General features: G+C 44.0%; 1 protein-coding gene across 3 annotated transcripts; it reads right to left on the bottom strand.

Annotated features, from left to right (window-relative positions):
* Positions 1-1,012: 1,012 nt before the first annotated feature.
* On the bottom strand, positions 1,013-13,852 carry LOC128438018 (LHFPL tetraspan subfamily member 2a protein). Of its 3 annotated transcripts, XM_053420356.1 has the most exons (4): positions 13,629-13,851; positions 3,515-4,238; positions 2,718-2,869; positions 2,406-2,483 (listed from the first exon to the last, which is right to left on the bottom strand). In XM_053420356.1, exons 2-4 carry the CDS (start codon positions 3,924-3,926, stop codon positions 2,472-2,474), a joined length of 576 nt encoding a protein of 191 aa, XP_053276331.1. In that variant the 5' UTR covers positions 3,927-4,238; positions 13,629-13,851; the 3' UTR covers positions 2,406-2,471. The 3 variants fall into 3 exon arrangements, with proteins under 3 accessions (XP_053276329.1, XP_053276331.1, XP_053276328.1); XM_053420354.1 differs by lacking the exon at positions 2,718-2,869 and having other exon boundaries at positions 1,013-2,483; XM_053420353.1 differs by lacking the exon at positions 2,406-2,483 and having other exon boundaries at positions 2,507-2,869; positions 13,629-13,852.
* Between the last annotated feature and the right edge of the window lie 8,525 nt (positions 13,853-22,377).

Genomic DNA, 22,377 nt, shown 5'->3' with positions numbered 1-22,377 from the left:
GATTTCCATGTATCTATAGTTTCAAGCGGTTGTTAAATGAAGCCATTGCCTATGTGGGTGAGTAGTTGATGTGTTTGGCGAGCTGGTCCGCAGTACAGAACGTGTTTGAAGTTTGCTGACACATTATTTCACTGAATCAGAGAAGAAACTCATTCGAAAGGGACACTTGTATATTTTGTAAAGTTGAAAATTTGATCCCCATTTTCAGTCACATGTAAAAAGAAAATGTAATGCACTCTCGTCTGGCCTTTGTCGCATGTGAAATAGTTTGAGTTTTGTATATTTATGGTATTAACATGAAATAAAATTTCAAAGAAACGTTTGTGAATTTATTTTCAGAAAAAACTAAAATCAAGACTTATCATTTCAACAACCAAAAGATAAAACAATATCAATAATATTTGCTATAAAATTTTCACAAATAGCAATATATCAAAGGTTGAATACATATTGATATATTGATAATGCATTGTACAGAGTTAGAACAGAAAAATGATCAACCTCAGATTTGTTAACTGTTTCACTTTGTATCAGACTTTATCTGCTCAAAAAGAAAACGTTTAATTTACAGTGTTTTTCACTGATATTAACATTTTTATCTTGATATAATTTCTACCTATATCACCCAGCCGTATGTTCGCTGGTGCTACCTTTGTTCTAAAATAGATTTAAACAGTTTTAAGAGGATTGATGAATTAAAACTCAGGTGTATTTAAAGAAATTGCTGAAATTTACTTGTGTAAACACCTGTGTTTCCCAACCAAACTTCGATCTTTTAGAGTTTGTTCAGAATAACTAAGCAGTTGTAGTAGAAACTTAGAAAAAGTGCTTGAAGAGTATGAGGTTAACATCCGATTTCACCACTTTAAAGAAACTTAACCGGGGTTCGCTGTGTTCTTGCTTCGCCTCAGTAGTTTTTGTATAAATCCTTCTAAGAGAAACACAGGAAACACAGAAATGAAAACACAACCTCCTCGGTGGAGGTAAAGAAGACACACTCACAACACGGATGTACAGGAGGAGGCCTGGTTTATTTGAGTACAGACTGTGTCTCTAATCACACACATCAACCTCTTGAGCATGCAGCGTCACACAACGTTCCACAGATGCCGTCACTCTTTTGTTAATGTAACAAAAACAGCAGACAATCATTATAACACAAACCATGTCGTGATTTCAGCCAAACACACTACAGTTCAATTATTGCACATCTCTTCTACAATGGAGAAAAAGCACAGCATCCTATGAATCCTATTAGATCTACAGCGACTTGTGTAGCAATGTGAAATGAGCTCGGGGGTTAAGTGCAAAGCACGACATCAGGTGCTAATAGGGAACAGGAATGCTCTGAATCTCCCAACTAAGGAGGTCTGCTCTGAAAAGAGTCTGAGGCAGATTCTCCCATGAGCCACTGGGAGTTTTTCGCCTTCATCCATATCAAAGGCTTTTTGAATTTTCTCCCACTGCTTCGTGTCTCGGATCTCTTTCCAGAAGCAGATATTGTCTTGCATGGTTCTCTTCACGTCAGGTAGCTCGTGATAAGCTGTGGTGCAGTCGGCTTTATCTCGCTGAGAGCAACCCCCCCCCCCCCCCCCCCCACGCCTGTGAAAGCTCACCACAGTGAAACATATGGAAAGTCTCCGCACACACTCGGCCAGTTATTAAGATAGAGCCACGAAAAATCCATTTAAGCGAAGGAACGTCTTTTGAAGTCAGCAAATCCCTTAAATCTCACTGTCCTGCTGAGCCGCAGAATCAGAGCATTTGGACGTTTGGAAACCTCAACAGTTAACGCCTATCACACACACACACACGCACAAAGACACACACACACACAGACACACATTGCTGGGGTTTTACTTTCGTGGGCACATCTGCTAGTATTCAGTGGTTTGTTGAGGTTTGCAGGTGAACCGTGTAAATGAACATTTTAATGACATTGACAATCCTACACACTGCTTCACTGGCAGCAGTGTCGAACCTGTCCACAACAACACACGCGTATCTCCTGCTATCCTAGTACAGTGGTTTGTTTACGGCAAGAATTATTACAAAAATAAACAGTAACTTGGTCAAAAATAACCCCCCAAAAAGATGACGTTTCTTGGCCTCAGGGGGGCTTCAGCAAGTGAGTACACCACCTAATGTTTAAAAAAGCTGTTAAAAGGCCTTTATCTTTTCGACAATCAGCTGATTCGTGAAGAAAATCACGATGTCCCTGAAGGCTCAGAGCAGGCATATCAGACTCTTCCCCTCCTCGATCTCCTCCTGGACCTTATCGCTGGAGGTGGCGACCTCAGCCTGCGCCGACAGAACAGAGCACAGGAAGGTCGCCAGCGTTCCTCCTATCGCCGCGTAGAACGCCCAGCCGAGCGAGCACAGGGACGGCCTGAAGGGCGAGGCCTCGGGGCCACAGTAGCCGATGACCTTCTCTGAACCCCAGCCGGCAGGGTACAGCATGAGGCCCACCATCAGCAGCAGGCCTGGAGGGGAGAGGAGAGGAGAAGAGAGGAGGGTTTAGTCACGGCCGTGTACACACTGCGACTGAAAGTACAAACAGATCATGGTGCAGCCGGTGGTGACTCAGCTCTGGAGAATATTTCGTTTTTTCAGGCAACAAGCGTTTGATTTGTGATGAGAGGAGCTTGAGGCCCGGTGTGAACGGCCCCTACAGTGATGTAACATAATGACAGATGACCCAGTCCAGCCCAACACACCTGTGGGAGCTTATTGTTGAGAGAAACATGCAGAGAGACGCCCCAATTAGGGAACATGTAATGGAACGCCCGTCGACGTGGCCAACTTGTAAACTCAGATCCTTCACCTCGTAAAACCTGCACGAAAGTTCCCTCGAGGTTCTGTGGCAAAACTCAAAAAAAAAACAGCGATGTGCCTGCTTAGACGAGTAAACACAATAGACCATATGCCAATGTAGATACAACACTGTTGAAACAAGACTCGACAACATATGAGATTTAGTTCTTGAGTTTGTCAGTCGCAGAACATGCAGTTTAGAGGATGATAATAAAAAAGAACATGCATCTAATCTAGGGAATTGTTGCATATATTTATATATATAGAAAAATGTTGTACCTTGTCTGCTCGTAAAGCTAAGGTTGGTTATCCTGGAGAATTTGGCGAAAAGCAGGCAACAACCGGGAAAAATCCAACTCCTCCCATTGGCCCCCTCGTCAAAGCTACCCCCCCCCCCCCCCCTAAACACATGACCATTGATTGCCTGACAACTTTTACTGTTGACCGTTGCGCCACCGAATCATTTCATTCAGAGTTAAGTGCTGGCAGATACCGGATCTTTTCTTTCTTATGCTGGGAAATAACACGGACAACCTTTGTAACATCTCTCTTTCTCTCTTTTCCTTCAACGTTTGCTCTCTGTTTACACAGTTCAATTAGGGCAAAATGCCATAAAAACTCAAATTATAGACATTACAACTTGAGTGGCATAGATTTCAAAGTTTGTGTAGAAGGTCTCACACTGATGCAAATATCTCACCTGCGATAGCCTGGAGCAGCCCACAGATGTTGAATATGCTCTTCTTCAGGATGCTCTGGAAACACAAGCTGAAGATGGAGATACAGGCCACGATGCCCAGCACCAACGTCCCAGCGGCCAGAAACAACATGGCCGCCTTCCAGAAGCCACTGGCCACTTCCCCGAACGTCCCGGCGTACGGCCCACAGCTCACCCCCACCCCCCGCGCCCCGACCTGCAGGCAGCGGCTGTAGAGGCCGAGCGACGGCCGGTACTCCCCGGGATCCACCCCCGCACCACTCACTCCGGAGTCCGAGCGGGGGAATCCCAGCAGCCAATCAGGACTCATGAAGGCGATGAGCTCAGCAAAGGCCACCACAATGCTGAGCAGTGTCCAGAGCATGGAGCGGCACGTTACAATGACATGGCACATGACGCTTGCCCCTCTTGGAACGGTAACAACCAGTGATTGAGAAAAGAAAAGTTTAAAGTCTGTTACAGCTCCTCAGAAGTGACGGAAATTCCTTTCCTTCTGCGGAGAGAGGTCCAGTAGGTTCCCTGTTCAGATCCAGATGGGCTGCTGATCTTATCCTCTCCCAGCAGATGTTTTCCCTCCTCCAGTGATTCTTTCTTCTTCGCTGTGTCCCTCTCCCTCTGAGACGCGAGGTTCAGCCCTGGTCATCCCAAACAGCTACAACGCACCGAAGCAGCTCCCCTCAGCCATGGCTTCATCTGAAGAGGAGACCTGTAGAGACACATGATGAGGGTCAGAGACACAAAGAGACTCTTCACATGAGAACTGTGAGTAACTACTGTGCATGATGGGGGGGGGGGGACCCCTCTCATTTCCCATCAGCTATGAATCATCCAGCCCCCTTGGGTTTGGTGGACACCCCTCTGAACGGCCACTTTTCCAACTATAACAAACTCATCCTCCACCAAGATTCTTCCCACAACGTGCTACTTAAAATTCACTAATAGCTGTGAGTGCTCCATGAGCCACACTTCCAGATGTCTGTTGTTCCAACAGTCCCAGTGACTCACACACACACACACACGACTACTGGAGATGCCAAAGTTTATACTGTCGTCATTTTCCTGGTGATTACTAGGTCTTTGTGCGTTTGATTTTATCTGTAAAATGACAGGAGCCGTGTGTGTTTTGCTGCTGAGCAGCTGTCAACACAGATCAGCGCAGAGCTCTGTTACAGCACGCCACATTTGACAGTAACACACAGCCCTGCATGCCAGATCCTGACGGCTGTGGCAAGCACACACACGACATGGGGCCGAGCGGCGTCATCCAGTTCACCATTTCACTGTTGAGATAACACTCTGAATACGGGAGATAAATGACAGGGAGTGGTTACTGGCTGTACTGGGACAATCTTTCTTGTTGTTTTTGACGCTGCAGTAAAATATTTCAAATAGCCTTTGTTCGTTATTCAACAGAATTCAAAACTTGATTACAAATTCGTAACAGATGACACATTCGGAGCTCCTCCCAATCAAGTGTGTGTGTGTGTCAGTGTTCAAGTGTGTTTGTGTTCGAGGAAAGTGTGTATACATCCCAATCAAAGTGAGGGTGATACTGTTGCTATGTTGTGATTTAGTTGCGGGGACAACTTTGGCCTGGACACAGCCGCGAGGGACGAGGTGTCTCTCAGGACGTCAGCTCTTCTAACTCCTCTCTGATGGTATCTAGCTGTGCAGATAGTGATGGTTTTATTTGCCCAGGTTCCAATATATTGATTATTGCATTAGCAATTCAGTGGCAAATCAAATATCTGTAACAGCTGAATGAATATGAATACCAGAGACAAGCCTTATATATATTTAATATGTCTTTTTAAAAACCAATGCATGTCCTGATTCTTAAGAACTAGGTTCTACTTTCTACTGAAACTTTTTAAAGCGAGTTTGTTTTTTCATCAAGATTATACAAAAACGACTTAATGGATCAATAGGAAACTTAGTGGAAGGATGAAGTATGGGTAAAGGAAGAGATGATTCCATTTTGGTGCAGATTCAGATCACGGGTTTGGTTCCAGTAATGTTGTTCATCCTATTTATTCATTGCAATATATGTATTGAACTGGTGTGTGTATTTTGATGCAGCTTGTTTGAATTGAAGGGGCCTGTTGGGCCTTGAGGAGGACAGAGTTGTGTGAGTGCTTGTTTTTAGAAAGACATACAGCAGTCAAATTATTTAAATATAACTTTTAACTTTTGTTATTCACCTCCTTTGTTCTCAGTAGTGAGCAGGTATCCCAACATTTGATGTGAGTGAGAACTACGTTTTTTTAGTTTTTTGTATTTTGGGTGAAGCGACTTTCTCCGTTTTAAATAAGTTTTTATCACTTCACTTTATCACTTCAATTAAAAAAAAGGCGTATTATTACAAAAGCAATACAACTGATAAGTGTGGGCTGTTCTATTAAATTATCAACCTAATTCTTGGTGCATGTGTCACTTCGGTGGTGATGAAAAGTTCACTCTTGTTGCCCTCAGGGGAATGAGTGTGGTATTAGGTTGCACATAACCTCTCCGCTAGGAAGGTAGATCATCCCGCCACATCTGTAAGGAATGAACACTGATGCTGAACATGGTCAGATATGATCTGGAGTCAGTTAAAAGGCAAAAAAAAGCTTCAGACATTTCCCAGGCGACAAAACAAGTATTATCTCATTCAGCTGAAAGTGGACGACTGATTCCTCCGACGTTAGGGTCGACTGGAAACCAGCAGAACTGGGTCATGATAATAAAGTCGAGAGGCGTGACAGCATCTGAGGAGCAGGTATGCGATTTGCAACACTTGGAATGCGGGTGTGATTTAGTTCAGCGGGATCCTAGATGTCCTTCAGGTCACGGTTGTGTTTTCATTCTGTTCTGTGGCAGTTTTTTTCCCCCCTCTGGTAAAGAGAAATGTGCGTGTTTGTGCACAGATTTGCTTTGTCTCCAGTTTGACAGCGATGTCTATCTGGAACCTCCACGTTCCTCTCATTCCCTCCACTGCAGAATTTCAGGGGCACATGCATGCCTGACATTTTGCTTTCGTCTCATTCTACATATTTTGCATCCTAATTAGAGATTACACAAACCCTCAGCCACAACACACAGTCTGCATATAATTACCCACCTTGATGAAACACTGAGAGAGGTGTGCTTCAGCAGATCTGAGTGCAGTCACAGCATGAAGGAGCTGCAGCATTATGACTATTAATTATCAGCCAAAAACAAGAAGGAAGTGGCCGCAACAAACGGGAAGTGAGCAGGAAGCATCAGTGTCTGTCTAACAGCTTCAGAGGCACAGTCAAGCAATAAGAGGACGATCTACCCGATGTCTCACTTCAATGTAAACCTTCATCCCTCACTCAGGTTTACACACAATGCACCAAAGCAATGTTTGCAGAAACATGTTGTCATCTGATAATCTACGTCCAGCGGTTTTAGTTGTAGGGAGAAGGCAGAGAACTAAATAATCAGGTGCTTGAAGTGTGTTTATGTGTTTGGAGACAGTTTGGGGAGTTTCCCTTTTCTATTATAGTCCTTGAGTTTGTTCCCGACCATGGCCGTACTTATTGTTATCACAGTTTTCCATTCTGCTAGAGTTGAACTCGCTAAGCCGGATTCTTGTTTTAGCATTATGTAAAGCTACCATTAGAAAAGAGTTTTTAGAAATGTAGGTTTTTAAATGGGTGTGCAACCTGAATCAATCATCTTTTGAGCCTGCACACATCATGTCTGCACCATAGACAGCCACCCAGACTACAGCTTGAGTCTCTCTGAGCTGGAGTATTTTTTAGTGGAGTCTTGTGCTTGCAGCTGATTATAGTTCGTCCAGGCCCGGGCACCGTGCTGCTGTCTGTTAAGACTACAATGCCCACAAATTAGCAGCTCTGCCTCTTGAAACGACCGGGATGGAGCCTAAACATGCAGCCGGCAGGCACCATGTGTGATCTGCCCCCTGCACTTACAGGAAATCTGCTCACTTATACCTCATCGTGGTTCTCTGTAGTCTCACTGAAAGGCTGCGCTCGGAGAGAGATGGAAACTGGAGGAGGCTTCAGAGGGGGAAAGAGAATTAGTAGAGTACTCAGAGGAAGTATCTAGTAGAGAAAGAATTTTCTTGACCAAAAATGTTAAAAAGGTTGGGTTGTTGAGTTGTTCCTGAAACACTTTTCATCTTAAGAGAAACACTTTTTGGGTCCTGATAGATATAAATGAATAAAGTTGTCTTAAAATGAAAAGAACTGGTGTCTATGGCCCCCTCATTCTGAGCTAACCAGTCTGTCCCTCACCGACCAACCTGCACTGCGCACCCCGCTCGAGCTCATTTTGTGTATTTGTCTTCACAAGATGGGGCAGAGATGATACTTAGAAGTTAGAGAGAGCTTCAAATAAAAGTCGGCTTCTAGCAATTGTCAGGCAATGCACCCTTATGTGCTCTTGGGGTGTAGCTTTGACTACAGGGTTAATGGGAGGAGGTGGGATGTATCAGTTGCATTTGTAAAAAGTGTAGCCTGCTCTTGCTAGCTTTTCCAGGATTACCAACCAAGGCTTTAAGTACCGAGAATGAAAGAGTTACCGGTTTCACAATATAACGTGGTCAGACGTAGCGTTTAATCCCATTCCCTCTGCCCATGGACATCAACATTTAGATAAATCGTTTGGTGACGTAATGATCATCATATGTTTCACTAATCAAGTGGTCATTTGTTTGTGTGTGTGGTTGCATGGATGGATGTCCTGCCTGTGTGTGTGTGTGTGTGTGTGTTTTGAAGTTTCATTGAGCGGGCATAAAGGTCACTACATCCTGACACTGATGAATTCTTTCCGCTTGTTTGCTGGTTGTTCTGGGAATGTGCTTGAACAGCATTTTCCTGGCAGGGTCAAGATTTTCTCTTTGTTCGTGTGAGAGCTGAGCGAAGAGTATTTTACACTTCACGGCACATCAGACGCTCCGGGGTTATGACTTATTCATGAACCGACGATCAGGACGCCGTGGGTGAGAGGATCCCGGCCTCCCAGTTGCTTTTGATAGATATGCATCTTCAGATCTCTGTTACCGCAGCTCTCCGTGCGCCTCTGGATTCCCCGTCTTAGATATGTATCGTCACCAAAACTGACAGATCCTGGAGTCATGTGCTTCTTTCATGCGACGCTGAGTTTGACGGATGATATTGTTGATTCGCCACAGGATGAAAGCTGATCAGCGGTAATGTGGTTCTCATCGGGACCTGCTCGTTCCCACACTGCTCGGCCGTCCTGACAGAAACCGAGCTTGCCACGTGGGATTGTACGCACGTATTGACGGCCTGAAGCCAACTTACATAGTTTTCAAATCCTTAAATCTGTGAGCCAACATGAACAACCTCCGCTGCTATAGGACAAACTTACAACAAAAGCTAAAACACAGGCCGTGAACAAACGATGAAAATGTTGGCTGTGAAAACCTGTTGGTCAAGCAGCCTGTGATAATGTCAATAAGGTTTTCATCTAAGGCTACATCCACACTACTAAGATTTCATATGAAAACAGACCAGCTCTGCTTTAGATACATTTTTTGAGTTCTTGAGCTGCTGAAATGAAGAAGTTTGGAAACCCTGACGCAGACAAACTCTTGGTGATTGGTTCCTCTCGTTCATGACGTAGCCTTCGTTGATTCTCTATCACATGAAACCCTTCCAGAAGAGATTAGCCTTGGATACCGGAGTAGAGCTCAACATGGATAATCAATTACAAGCATTTCTGACCCTAACGTCTTTGCCAACAGCTGTTGTGCAGTTCAATTCTACATTTTACAACGATACAAGTGCTTACATGCGTAGGAGAGATGCTATTATATCAAGCAATCTGTCACAATTCCCACGTCCCGAGGCTGTTTCAGCCCAACATTGCCCGTGCATGCCTTCCTTCATGTGCTCCGTCAGTTGGCCGTTAGTTGGAGCAGAGCGCTGAGTAGTAAATCTGGAGTAATTGGTCTGAGATATCAGCAGCGGTGCTGGTAGCATGCCAAGGTGCTGAGGTAATGAGCGCTGGCCACTGTAGCCTGGTCTGCAGGAGGACAGTGAATGAGGACTGAAGGAGGGTGGTGGACAGATCTGAAGCACAGTTGATCCAGATTGTTCTACGAATGGGAGGTTAGGAGTTAAGAGTTTCCAAGAAAAAATTCCATTCATGGACATGATGCTGGCAATGCTCTGGTTTCTTTATAATAGGTGTGAGCTAGTCCCAGTTCAGAAAAGGGGTATTTGAGCTGAAGGATCACCCACACAGATCAGATGACCCCCTCCCAGCTGATGTGGGGTGGGAGACTCCATTAGCTCACAGATCCTGAACCAGAAACCTCAAACCAAGGCAATCTGTTCCCCAAGCTGCTGCGCCTGGTCTGGTCTGGTCTGGTCATGCTTCTGAACCAGCTGGGAGGAAGACCATCAAACCAAAACCACAGAAGAGGCACCATTTCAAGGGCTACAGAGCCAGTCCCTAGTATGAATCCAGTCAGAGCTGGGCAGGACCCAACGTATCCCTCCCTCATAAAAGAATGCAAGCAGCTGAGCTCTAGGTGAAGTGAGAGAAAATGAAGCAATGTAGCTTTTATACTGAACGTACATCACTGGCACACTCGATTTCCCAATCGATCTCCTGTAAACTCTGCAGGAGTCTTCAGTGGTTCATCGAGGATGTGTCAGGACACGGCAGAGGAGATGATGTAAGAGCAGCAGGCAAGCTTTAACATCAGCCCAGGCAGAGACACCCATGCCCTGCAGGGTCGACTCAGACAGCTTCATCACAGCTCATTCATTTTCACCCAGCAGGCAGATTTGAGAAGGTGTGAAAACTAAACCACATTAACCATTAGAGGCTGAGAAACGGTCACGCCTCCCCCCCACCAAAAAAAATGCACAACACACTAAAGAGTTATACGTTATGTCTCCCGGTGATTGTCCGATTCCCACCTCCACCTCCTGTAGGGAGGCAAAGATCCACCTGTTTTCACAACATGAAAAGCAGAGACAAAGAGGCGATACAGTGAAACGAGTGCAAAACACCGAGAACAAGTATGAGTTCCGTTTCTCTGGTTTACGTAAAGCTTTTCTCAGCCCTGACAAACATTACGAAACAACCTTCACCTTCACCAACTTTTCTTTTTGGTAAACATCACCATGTAAGTCGCTGCTCTCTCGCTCTCCGTAAACAGCGAAGGAAAGAACTGCAAAGAGGAGGAAACGTTTCCCATGGCCGAGCATTCGCCACACTTAATCACACTCATAGCTGCAGCCAGTGAGTGATGGCCGCCTTGAAACGCATGTTTAGGGCTCCAGGGTTAGTTTGGATTCATTTTACAGACCCAGATTAAACACGAGCAAACTATCCACGCTGTAAAACGCCATTAAAATGTTATCCCCCCAACTGTGCATGAAGAGTGGAGACATGGCAGCGGTCCTAGCTTTCAAACACAAGCGGGGGGGCCTGAGGTTTCAGTGACAATAAGAGGCCCCCCCCAACTCCAACATGTAAAACAACAAGTCAATAGTGAAAAGCCCCTCCGACGGCATGCTGAAACAATAATGACTACTTAACTGATGCACAAAAACAAATACACACTCATAAAGTGTGGAAGGTGCCAGCCTGGGCTCACCCATCCAGGGTGTAATTGCATAAAAAACGCATGACTTCCCCAGAGGAAAGTATAAGCCAGGCTCATTTGTGTGTGTGTGAGTGTGAGGGTGTGTGAGTGTGTGAGTGTGTGTGAGTGTGTGTGTGCCAAAGAAGGCTGAATAAAATCATCCCTCTTCATCTTGTGCGACTCAACTCAACAAAGGCTGCACAAAGACATGCCGACACCGGGCCCCCTCCCTCACTGTTGGGGCTCTCAGACCTGCCACCGTTGGCCCAGAATGCACTTCTTCTCCTCTCTCTCTCTCTCTCAAAGGCAGGCCGCTGTGGCCCCCTAACCTATTCAATGTGTGCAGCACCCCCACCGGCCCCTCACTCCCCACACTGACTTTGTTGTGGCCCCACGGTTTCTGACGCACAAAGCCCCGCAGTGACCCTCACATTTCACCCACACAATGACAGGCATGACATGGCCTCCGCTCCCTCCTCACTTCTTCTGCTCTCACTTTTTGTTCCTGAAAAAGATGATGGACGCACACTAAAACTTTTTACTTCGGTTTTTCATAACAACGTGTAGTTGCGTTTATTTCACCTTATATATTACACTCGCTTTATGATTTGTTAAGGTTTATTCTCATTTCCACGAATCTCATAAGCACAAGAGGCACAAAACTATGAAGGTGATTGATTAGATTTTTAATTGAAGATCAATTCACTTGGATAGATTTCTCGACTCTACCTGTGAAAACTATAATAGCACTCAGAGTCATCAAGTTCCATGATTCATTCTCTGGGAAATCAAGGAAAATGTTGCTAAACGCTCAATCTCAAAATGTGAATCAAGAAAGTTAAGAAAAGTTTGTCATGGTTCGATCCACCCACGAAAACACTTTTATAAAATAACTCTCATGACACCACAGAGTGATCTCAGAGACTAAAAATGGAAAGCCTGCCCTGAATCACAAACTGGGCGCATGGAGTTTGAAAGACGTCGGTATTTACCAAACACAGACGATCTAATGAAAGACACGACCGAGTCACATTACAGGGATTGTAGGATCCAGCTGTTCCGCCATCTCCAGCACTTCAGATGTCTGTGAATTCAAAAATGTTCCCACGAGGACACAAAAGACAATACATCTGGATTGAAAAATATGGAACGCAGCCATTTGGGTCGAGAACTCATCTCCAAACATCTGGTAGGCAACAATGTACACATGGAAAGGAGCATTAGTGGAATAACTCCATCACTGAACACAACCATAGCATCACCATCTCCGTGGTTCTGTATATTACTGGGTATCTCCTATGTGGTTTTCCGCTGAACCTCCTCCTGACTCTTCCTGATTGGTTGTTTTCACCACGAGGCACAACTTGTTTCTGTCAGTCCGGTGAAAACATCTCCTCTCCCTGCACCATCCCATCGCCTGGTCCAACGACATGTGACGAGTTTGCACTTGTCTTCCGCAGATTGTCAAAGCTCGTTCTGAGAAAAGAAGGCAGGCGAGGGCGAACACACTGAAGCCTGATTACACCATAAAGTTGATTAGTGATAAACGTTCTGGAGGGCACCTCTTTGTTCGGGCTGATGGGGAAAAGAAAAGAGCAGGGGTGGTGGGGGGGGGGTCCCTCCTCCAGCTCATTGTTGTACTGTAGTTTGTCCTTGAACTCAGTTTGAATAAACACTGGACATGTTCCTGATTTTGTTTAGCTTATGATGCAGCACCACTTCCCCTCTCTCGGGGTGTGTGGGTGTGTGTGTGTGTGTGTGTGTGAGGCAGGGAGCTCCATGGGTGGCTCCCACACACAGATGGACCTCCTCCCTGCTTTTCAAGGACACGGGGTTGTGGTGGGGAAAGAGGGAAGAGGTGCGGAGAGCAAAACGCTGCTGTGTGGACACGTGAGGAAGACACTCTGAGGAATAAAAACCAAGTGGTGATTAAAGAGTCGCTTCTAGAGGAGGACGTTCCTCGGGTGCGGACCCCTGGGAGTCTACGGCACACTGCTGGGGGTCCAGGACATGTTTTCAGATTCATCTATTAAAAAAATCATGAGATGACATAATGAAAATACTTTGAATAACTTTTAAATATCTTTCTAGGAGATTCCTCTCGTGTTATTGTCTCACAAAACTGAGTAGAAGCTTAAAGGAGAGGCTGTGTCATATCATTCTGAGTAGGGGGTCCCCGGAATATGCTCTATGTTGCAGCTGAGAGGAAAGAGCCTCCGCTGTAACAGACACGGTGCTGTGATGTCAAACTGCTGCCAGATGTTGCCAGCTGCAAATACAGACGCAAATATGTCTTCTCCCAACCCGCAGCGTTTAAATAGCATCGCCAGCCAGAGAGAAAGACGTCAGCTGACACTTAGAAGAGAGACTCAACCCAAGATCTGCAGTTTGTGACTCGTTCAGTCAGCGCGAGTCACATCTGCAGCCACAAAGAAAACTGCACGAGAACCAGAGTCTAGAACAGCTTCTACAAGTTTCCTCCTCGTCTCCCCTGCTACTCACGTTCAGTCGGTGGGAGCAGGCTCGTGCAGGAGCGAGGGAAGAGGAATCTGCTCCTTTGTTTTTGAAACGCTGCGTCTCTTCCCGGGGGTGAGTCCTGCTCTCTCTCCTACCGCTCAGTCAGTGAGGCTGCTTCCTCTCTGCAGGACGGGACACACACACACACATGCTCACACACAAACACGCTTACACACACACTTACACGAAAGCCATCCCACTCGCTAACTGACGTCGTCCTTTCTCCTCTCCTCCCCACACCCTCCTCCCTCCCCCTTTTCCCCTCCCCCTACCCTCATAGAGAGAGAGAAGAGAGAGAGAGAGAGAGAGAGAGAGAGAGAGAGAGAGAGAGAGAGAGAGAGAGAGAGAGAGAGAGAGAAGAGAAGAAAAGTTGCAGAGATGATGTGACAGATGATGATGATGATGAGGAGGAGGAGGATGAGGAGGAGGAGGATGAGGAGGAGTTGTTCCTGGTTTCAGTGCAATGTTTTCTTTTTCTGTGAAACACACGTCTGAGTAATATCCATTTTCCTGAATATTATTTAAGATCGCCCCCAAACCAAATCAATGAATCCTCTCATGTGTCTTGGGGATAAGTTATTCTGGTACATTTATTTTTACACTAAACTTCACAGCACGAACCAGGTGCTGTACTATAAATACAAAAGAGAATTACAATATGCATTTGGATATACACTGAAATTAAAGAATTAATTATATCTAAATGTTGATTCATTTCATTTTATTTATCTTAGGTGAAATGTATTGATTAGTCAGTATGGAGGTAGTTTCTATTTGTTTTTTTTTACGTTTGAAGAAGTGGTCACCAATTACTTCAATTGTATTGAATTTGGCTGCAACACTGTTTACCCCTGAAACTCCAACAGTGTTTTGTGGACTCAAACACTTCACCAGACCCTCCATCGGCAAAGTGGTGAGTAAATAATGATTCATTTTCACTTTTGGTTGCACTATCCCTTTTAACACTAATGCCTGATCTCACAATTAAAGTTTTAAGTGAAACATATCTATGCATCTATTCAGAACTGCCTTTTTGGGGAATTCTTCCTCTAATTATCCGTTACAAAATGTATTGGAAATCGGTTCAGTAGTCAGATTAAACAAATAGGATCAAATGTTTATTAATGAACTTTTAGATGTGATAAGAAGTGAATTTCTTAAGTCCCCAGTTTCACTTTCTGTATTTCATGAATACTCTGATACCAGTTCCAGTTTCATATTTACAGATATGAAAGTGGAATTTTTTTTCTTACCTGACTCTCAAAATCCATATGTAGAGGGAAGTTGACTTAACTTACAAACAGCACTGACCTGTGTTTTAAAGCTTGAACCAGTGATGAACCTTAATGTTGTTATCATGTTACTTGTTTTGTACAGTAACTTAGGTTCGGCCTCTACGTGATGCCACTTTTACAAGTTGATAAAAGAACAGAGAGTAATCAGGCGGTGATATTAGTAGATTCTCATTGTGCAATGAAGCTGTGATGTTGAGAAAACACACACATATTACTATGAGAACTAAAGCAGCATCTACCATCACCACCCACACATATTTCCTCACTGTTTGAATATTTTGTCTCCTTGATTCATTTCAGCACAGATCATCACTTCCTGCAGCTTGTTCTTCCAGTAAATGGACGTCTTCAGATTATTTTCTCACACACTCTTATGTTACACACATGATCCCTGAGGACAGAATAGCATAAATATTTTTACAATAAACTCAAATATGCCTGCAGTAAATAACAGATGGTAAAGTTAACCCGGTACATATTTGCTGAGACTTTTACAGATGAAGTGTGACCATCGGTAAGAACCAACGTGTGTGAGCCATATTTTGCTGTGTTTGTGACCGTGAAGTTTGACCTTCACCACATCAGTATTTAATGAATCCCCACTGCTCCTGTTATTTTATACAAGCCATTTAGAAAACCTTTAAAAAAAAAAAAAAAATCAAATCCTCTTCCCAGCCTGTTAACACCAGCTCTCGTTTCCTCCCTGGGATGTGAAGTGGGAGTTCGATAAGTGCAGCCGCCCTCTTGACATTCCTGACGCGGCCTCAGACTTCAGATTCCACCGTTGGTCTCCTCGCTCACACGGTGCCTCGCGTCTCCACTGCGGCCGGGCCACTGTGTCATTTGGTGGGCCGGGCCTGCAGGACTCCCTCTCCCCACACCAGATCTGTCTGTGTGTGTTGTGCTGGCTGAGAACACTGTGGGAGGCAGAACTAGTCTGTAAATAGATAAGTGTGGTCCCGGTGGCGAGCCGGTTTCAGAGGGAGGAAGATGTTCTTGGCTGGAGGGCAATTCCATGGGAAACGCGGACCAGACTGAGGAGACACTGGGAGAGAGATGATTGGTTGGGCTGGTTAGCGGTTGTGGGGAGGAAGTTACGAATTTATGCCGTGATGCCATCGCTTCTACGTGTGTACACATGTGTGTGTGAAAACAAGGGCTGGTCTAATTGTGTTAATTGCACCCGGGCCTTAAATATAGATCTGCAGTGCATAATACTAAAGCTACCAATAAACAAATCATGTTTGAATCTGAAAACACAGATGTGGGATAGAGAGGCCTTTGTGTGAACGAGGCCTGTGTTGCATGGACGAACAAAGTTGTAACCAGTCAGAGCACTTAGTTTGAATAGTTGTGGGTTTATGAGGAAGTTATCAGGTGATGTCACGTTATGTGTTCATATAAATTTAAATAAATGCTAATAGATTTTTCAGAAAATAAGTTAATGACAAACCGTCAATTCTTGTGTCACACATACAAACTAGAAGGACGCTCAGAGAGAACACATTCCTCACCATCTCGATTGGTGATGCTGGTGCGTATTTGGATTATCTGGACATTTTCAGTTGTTTTTCTCACAATTCTCTGTAGTTGTGAGGACACTCATTGACATAATGCATCCCCTAGCTCCTTACCCTAACCTAAACCATCACAACAAAATGCCTAACCCTTACCCTAACCCAACACAAACCTAATTCTAACCCTAACCCCTGCCCCAACCCTAACCCTAAAACAAAGTCTTACACCCAAAAAGGCCTTTGAATTTGTGAGGACCCACCAAAATGTCTCCACAATGATGGTATTGAACCAAAATTGTCCTACATAACTAAACATGTGCACAAACACACACACACACACACACACAACATCAGAGGACATAAACAATGATTTACATTCATTTCCTGGAGACCTTCTCTAACCTTAACTGTAACTACCACTTACCTCGACCCAACCCTAACCCATAACTTATAGGACCGGCTAATTGTCCCCATAATGACTGTGTAAATAGATTCAGGTCCTCATAACTACCCCCCCCCCCCCCTCTCTCTCTCTCTCTCTCTCTCTCTCTCTCTCTCTCTCACACACACTCTGGAAGTTCTTTAGGGGTTAAATGCCTCAGTGCATTGACGTAAACATAAACAGTAACATGCAGTGTGGTCAGAGAGCTGCCATTAAAAAGGAAGAAAAAATAAAAAAGTAGAATCCATTTTTTCCACTTTTGTTTTGTTGAGATTTCAAAGCAAGATGCAGTGTTGCGCTGGGAGTGAGGTCAGAGCAGGACACAGGAGACAGAAATAAAGTGTGACACAAAGGTGAGAGCAGAATGACCCCCCCGCTCACACAAGCCAGGAGAGAGTGAAGTCAGGAATTTACAAGAAAGAAAACACTGCGATGTCTCTGCTGTGGCCAAAATCAAACTGCATGCTGTGTTGCATTGCATCTAAAAAACAAAAGAACATCTGGCTAATTCAATGTGTTTCTGACTCACACATGTGCAGATCATAGACAGTATATAAACATGTACGACATGTCAGCACCTCCTCCCAAATGAGGCCTAAATATGCCAAATTCAAACGCTGCCATCTGGTGGATCAGAGCCAGAATCTGTGAGGTGGTGATCAGAGCTGCTGCAGCAAAGTCCCATCGATAAACACTCTTGACCAATCGTGAGTCAGTCCTTGGTCTATACCGCAGACAGCCACCAGGTGGCAATCATGAACCTTTGGCTCCCCTTTTGGGAACAGTTGTGACAAATTTTTATTTCATGCATCTATTTCATATATATTTAATATTATAATAATCTCAATATATTAAACAACCTGCCAACAATGAAGTAAAACACTGCAGCATGGCCCCGCCTGATTACCGTAAGCTCCCTATAAGCATTCAAACCAAACTGACATCAACAGCGTTACACTGCTGCTTGTTTTTGCCAAAGTAAGTATAACTCTTGGATGCAGGTGTCGACATGAACGGGGTTTGGAAAACACGTCTGTGGTTTCTACCAAACAGAAAGAGAGAAACAGAAACAGCACGTACAAACTCAGGATGATTTTTAATCAGGGTCAATCCTCTGGAATGGTTTTCATGTCCTAGAGTTATTGATTTTAAAAGGTTTAAAATATGGTAAATGTAAAGTTATTTATCATCATAGGATATATACAAGTTCTAGATTTTACTGGACTCATCTGGCAAACGCTTGATGATATATATTCTTGTACAGGCTCTTACTGTTCAGTTATGATGTGAGACTTGAAAAGAAGCAGTTTAAAAGATGTGTTACTGTAAAGCTTCTAATACTGACAGTCAGAGGTAAGAGGTAAAAGTAGGAAGCTAATGAAAAGCCGCACAGCTGCTTTATTACACTGACCAGCGGGCCACTTTTCCCAGATTTTCTGGATAATAATGAATTGATCTTGATAAAAAAAAGCTGCCATATCTAAGGGAATTATATCTATGTGTGTAATTTGTTGTGAATCCTAATAAGAATCTGGATCTAGTGGATTTAAATGTGGTTTCATGAGGGGACTGTGGCCCCTGGTGGAGGTCTGCGCTGTCTGGGGGCCGTTCTAGTTTTAACTGTATTTCTCCACTCATCTATTTGGGCAGTCACATGTCTAAAGAGATAAAGCTACTCACTGAAGATAATGTTCTCTTCTGCCCTCTTGTGTCTCAAAGGGGTTTTAACAATCCAGTTTGTTTTCAGTCAATTAAGAAAATATATTTGAAATGTTGTGAAGAAGCGGATAATGAAGAATGTTCTGCAACCAGTTGCTATAATTTCTTAAAACCAGTGTCTTTGAATAAACGTATAAGTAATGTAAGACACGGAGCTGTGAGGTCTGGGGTGAGTTTATAGGTCAGAGTGCTCGCCCTCTGTGCCTCTCGCTATCTCCCTCACTCAGTGTGTCTCTCGCCCTATCTGTCTCTCTGTGGCCTGCATATCCACAAAGAATGGACAGATTCAGCAGAAAGTCTTCTTGGGCCTGAGCTGTGATTGGACCAGAGGAAGGGGTGGAGGTAAACAGAGGGGGCTCCAGTGGCAGAGGGGAGTCTCTCTAAAAAACAAAAAACAGCGAGTGAAGCAACACAGAAAACAGAACATGTGTGAAGATTACAGGGAGAGAAGACGTCGAGAGGTGGGACAGTGCTGTTCTCTGTAGGCTCTGGTGCATATCATTTTCATTTTCTGTATCAGTGGGGTCTTTAACAAGTTCTCTAAGCATGCACGGACAAAATCAGGCCAGAAACTTGAATGAAACTGCGTAAAATCTTAATAAACATAAAAACAGCATTACCATAACTTTGGCAAAGCAAAAAGTATAATCTTGTGTCAAAGGTTATAATTTGGGGCAACATTTCTCTGCTCTGTTTCTGTTGCCACCAGGCCACAAGAGCATGTGACAGTTCAACACTTTATCGGCGTGCCGGGAGTCAATAGTTAACCAAATCTTTATCAGTGTCAACTCAGGATAAGTTTCAAGCAGGTTTCTCACGGCAGGAACCAGGTTTGCAAACCTGCAGTTTTCTACACCCTCTTCCTCCACTTTCATGCCTCAGATCTGGCCTCTCTCCCAGCTCCCTGTCCTCACACGATGATTCCAGCTCCAGCAGAGTCATCAAACCACCCCCTCTGCCCATGCACCCTGTCCCCTCTCCTTTGGTCTCTTTACGACTGCAGGGACGACCTCAGTTCCAGCCCCAGCCTGTGTGAACCAGTTGTGACTGCAAAGAGAAGATGCAACTCGATACAGCGGCTGGTCAGCACCGGCTACTCCGACTGGAATAGCTGGAATAAAAGAAATGTGATACGGTAGATATGAACAGTGCAAATAGATTTCATAGAAATGAACTCACGGTGTAACCCAAGAAGAGCCCTAGTAGAAAACTCTAGTTGTGGCTTCTTAGACACTTCTGAGACGGGAGAAGGAGAAAGAGAGGAGAGGAGCAGCCGTGAAGGGAGTGAGTCAACGATGAAGAAGTAAAAAGACATCGTGAAAAATGACGTGATCACAGGAGGAAAAATAGCCAATCAGAAAAAGAAAGAAAGGGTTTATCATTCCATGTGGTCCCTACATTGTATCTTAGATAATCCACGAGGTCAGTCAACATGAGGTTATGGGCAGCTGGCATGGAGAGCCGGGCTCAGGGTTCAGGTTCAGTGTGCACGTGGAATTTGGGGGGTCTCCACCACTGAAGCTGCTGGTGCTGCCTGTGCACGGTGAAGCCTCTTCACTTCACAATGAACGTGACACTGCTCCGTGAAAACAACAAGTGCAAAGCAACACACGTTCACTTGAGTTGTTCACAAGGAGAAGCTCAAGTGTCTGTTCGATGAATAAAATGCATAAAACCATCAACTTCCCACCAGTTCATCACATGGGGCTTTTTGTACGTTTTTCAGCTTTTTACTCACAACACATGCAAAATGGTACAAATGAGCTATTTGTCTAACAGCCTGTGTTTGATCCAGATGTAGAACGTACCCACAATAAACATGTCAACCAACTGAAGGGCAGCGTTGGACATTTTGGGAAATTCGCTAATTCACTTGGTTGCCGAGAGTTAGTAGAGATGATTGATTCTACTCTCACATCAGATTTTCTGGCTCTTTAAAGTAATTAAAACATTAATCTGTTAGATGTAACTGCAATAGTTTTTGTTTTATAGGGGATTATGTACTGTGCAGTGGCATCTATAGACCACTTTTTTATATATGGTAAAGTTATTTTTCTATTCTTTTCTTTCACTGATAAAATAAATAAGATATATGTCTTTATTAGTGAGCTTCAGGAGTGTTGGTAAGACACAATCAGGCTTATAGGCTTTCAGTGTTTGTGCTCAACTAGCTTCATATTGGGGAGAACCATCCTGTTAAAGCTCTTCAATGAAGCTATATGATGATTACACTGAGTGACAAAACCAAGAGGTCATATTAATGCTGTTCATCATATGGAAACATTCCATGTGTGTCTTGTGCATCATTGTGCATATTTCTCTAAAAATTCAACCTCACTTATTCAACCGAAAAGTTTGAAATAGTCTGTATCACCACTTAAATTATACGATTCAATTAAATTCTATTGGATTTGGATACATTAGAATATACTAGACAAACCCAACAGTTCCTATAACAGCACGAGTTTGTAACAGCTGAATAAAGGTTAAAATCCCAAAAGTGCCAGAATCAATTTTTTTGGGACATGCACTATTTGTTTACGTAATACACTAAACACGCTCAGCAGAGGGGATCAAGTTCTGTTTAGCTCTAACCCAAGCTGTTGAAATCCTTCAGTGAAGGAAAGATGGGAGGCGTTTTTCTGAACTTTGACTCTGTTGATAAACACCGGAGCCGTATCTGTAACATTCCCCCTGAAACTGGATCGACCCAGACCTAACAGAACTAGACATCACCGCTCCACTGAAGGTCAATATCCCTGTTTGTCTATATGTGTGTATGTGTGTGTGTGTGGGTGTGTCTGTGTGTGTCAGTCTGTGTGTGTGTGTCTGTGTGTGTATGTGTGGGTGTGTGTGTGTGTGTGTGTGAGTGTGGGCTGTGGCCAGGAGAGGAGATGTTACTGGTTAACCTGGTGAACCTGTTTATGCATCATTGCTGGAATTGAGTTTTTTAATTTTTATAAAAATGTATAATAGTAGAGGGAAAAAATACAACAACAAAGCTGTGGTTCTGTCAGAAGCTGCAACAAACAACTATTTTTCAATATTGATTAATCTGCTGTTTATTTCTTTGACGCAAACTGAATATTCTAAAAGACAAAAATCTATACGTCATCCTACTAACCAGCCAATTCCTGGCTCCCGTCTTTGCATATGTCTATCATCTTTGCACAACTTCATAATAAGATATTTCTACAAATCTGAATCATAAAGAAGAGCTAACGTGCAGCAGCTGCAGTCGATGAGCACATGACTGCTGGGCTTCAGTTGCATTACCCGCTCTTATCAGCCGTGTGTTTCAAGACCAACAGAAATGCTAGTAATTGGGCAGACGGTGAAAAATAGGAGCTTATCTTTTTCAGGCCTGTGTGGAAGGTTCAAACTGTGAGGACACCGCCAGGCCTTAATTGCATCAGACATTTCGGGGTCACGGGAGGAGGATGAACACCTGAAGGATCTGGTGTGATGCAACCAGGATATTTCTAAAACAAGGATATGAACATGTAGGAAATATTCTGCAGGAAGCTGCGAAAAGTAAACTGTGCAGAATCAAGTCAAAAAGCAGAAGCTCAGGCCTGTTAAACTAATCCTGGTTTCTATTTTACTAAAATGGAAATTGGCTGGATTGTTATATAATCATTAAACAGCAACGTTCTCTGTTTCTCCTGCCCTGTCTTACCCTCAGCGACTCCATGCCACCTTCATTGATCAGTGATCCGGACGATGTTGCACAATATCTAAACAGTTATGTGGCAATTACA

The sequence above is a fragment of the Pleuronectes platessa genome, chromosome 4 (genome assembly GCF_947347685.1).
Source record: "Pleuronectes platessa chromosome 4, fPlePla1.1, whole genome shotgun sequence".
Classification (NCBI taxonomy): Eukaryota; Metazoa; Chordata; class Actinopteri; order Pleuronectiformes; family Pleuronectidae; genus Pleuronectes; species Pleuronectes platessa.
This window is presented reverse-complemented; position numbering and strand designations above follow the sequence as displayed.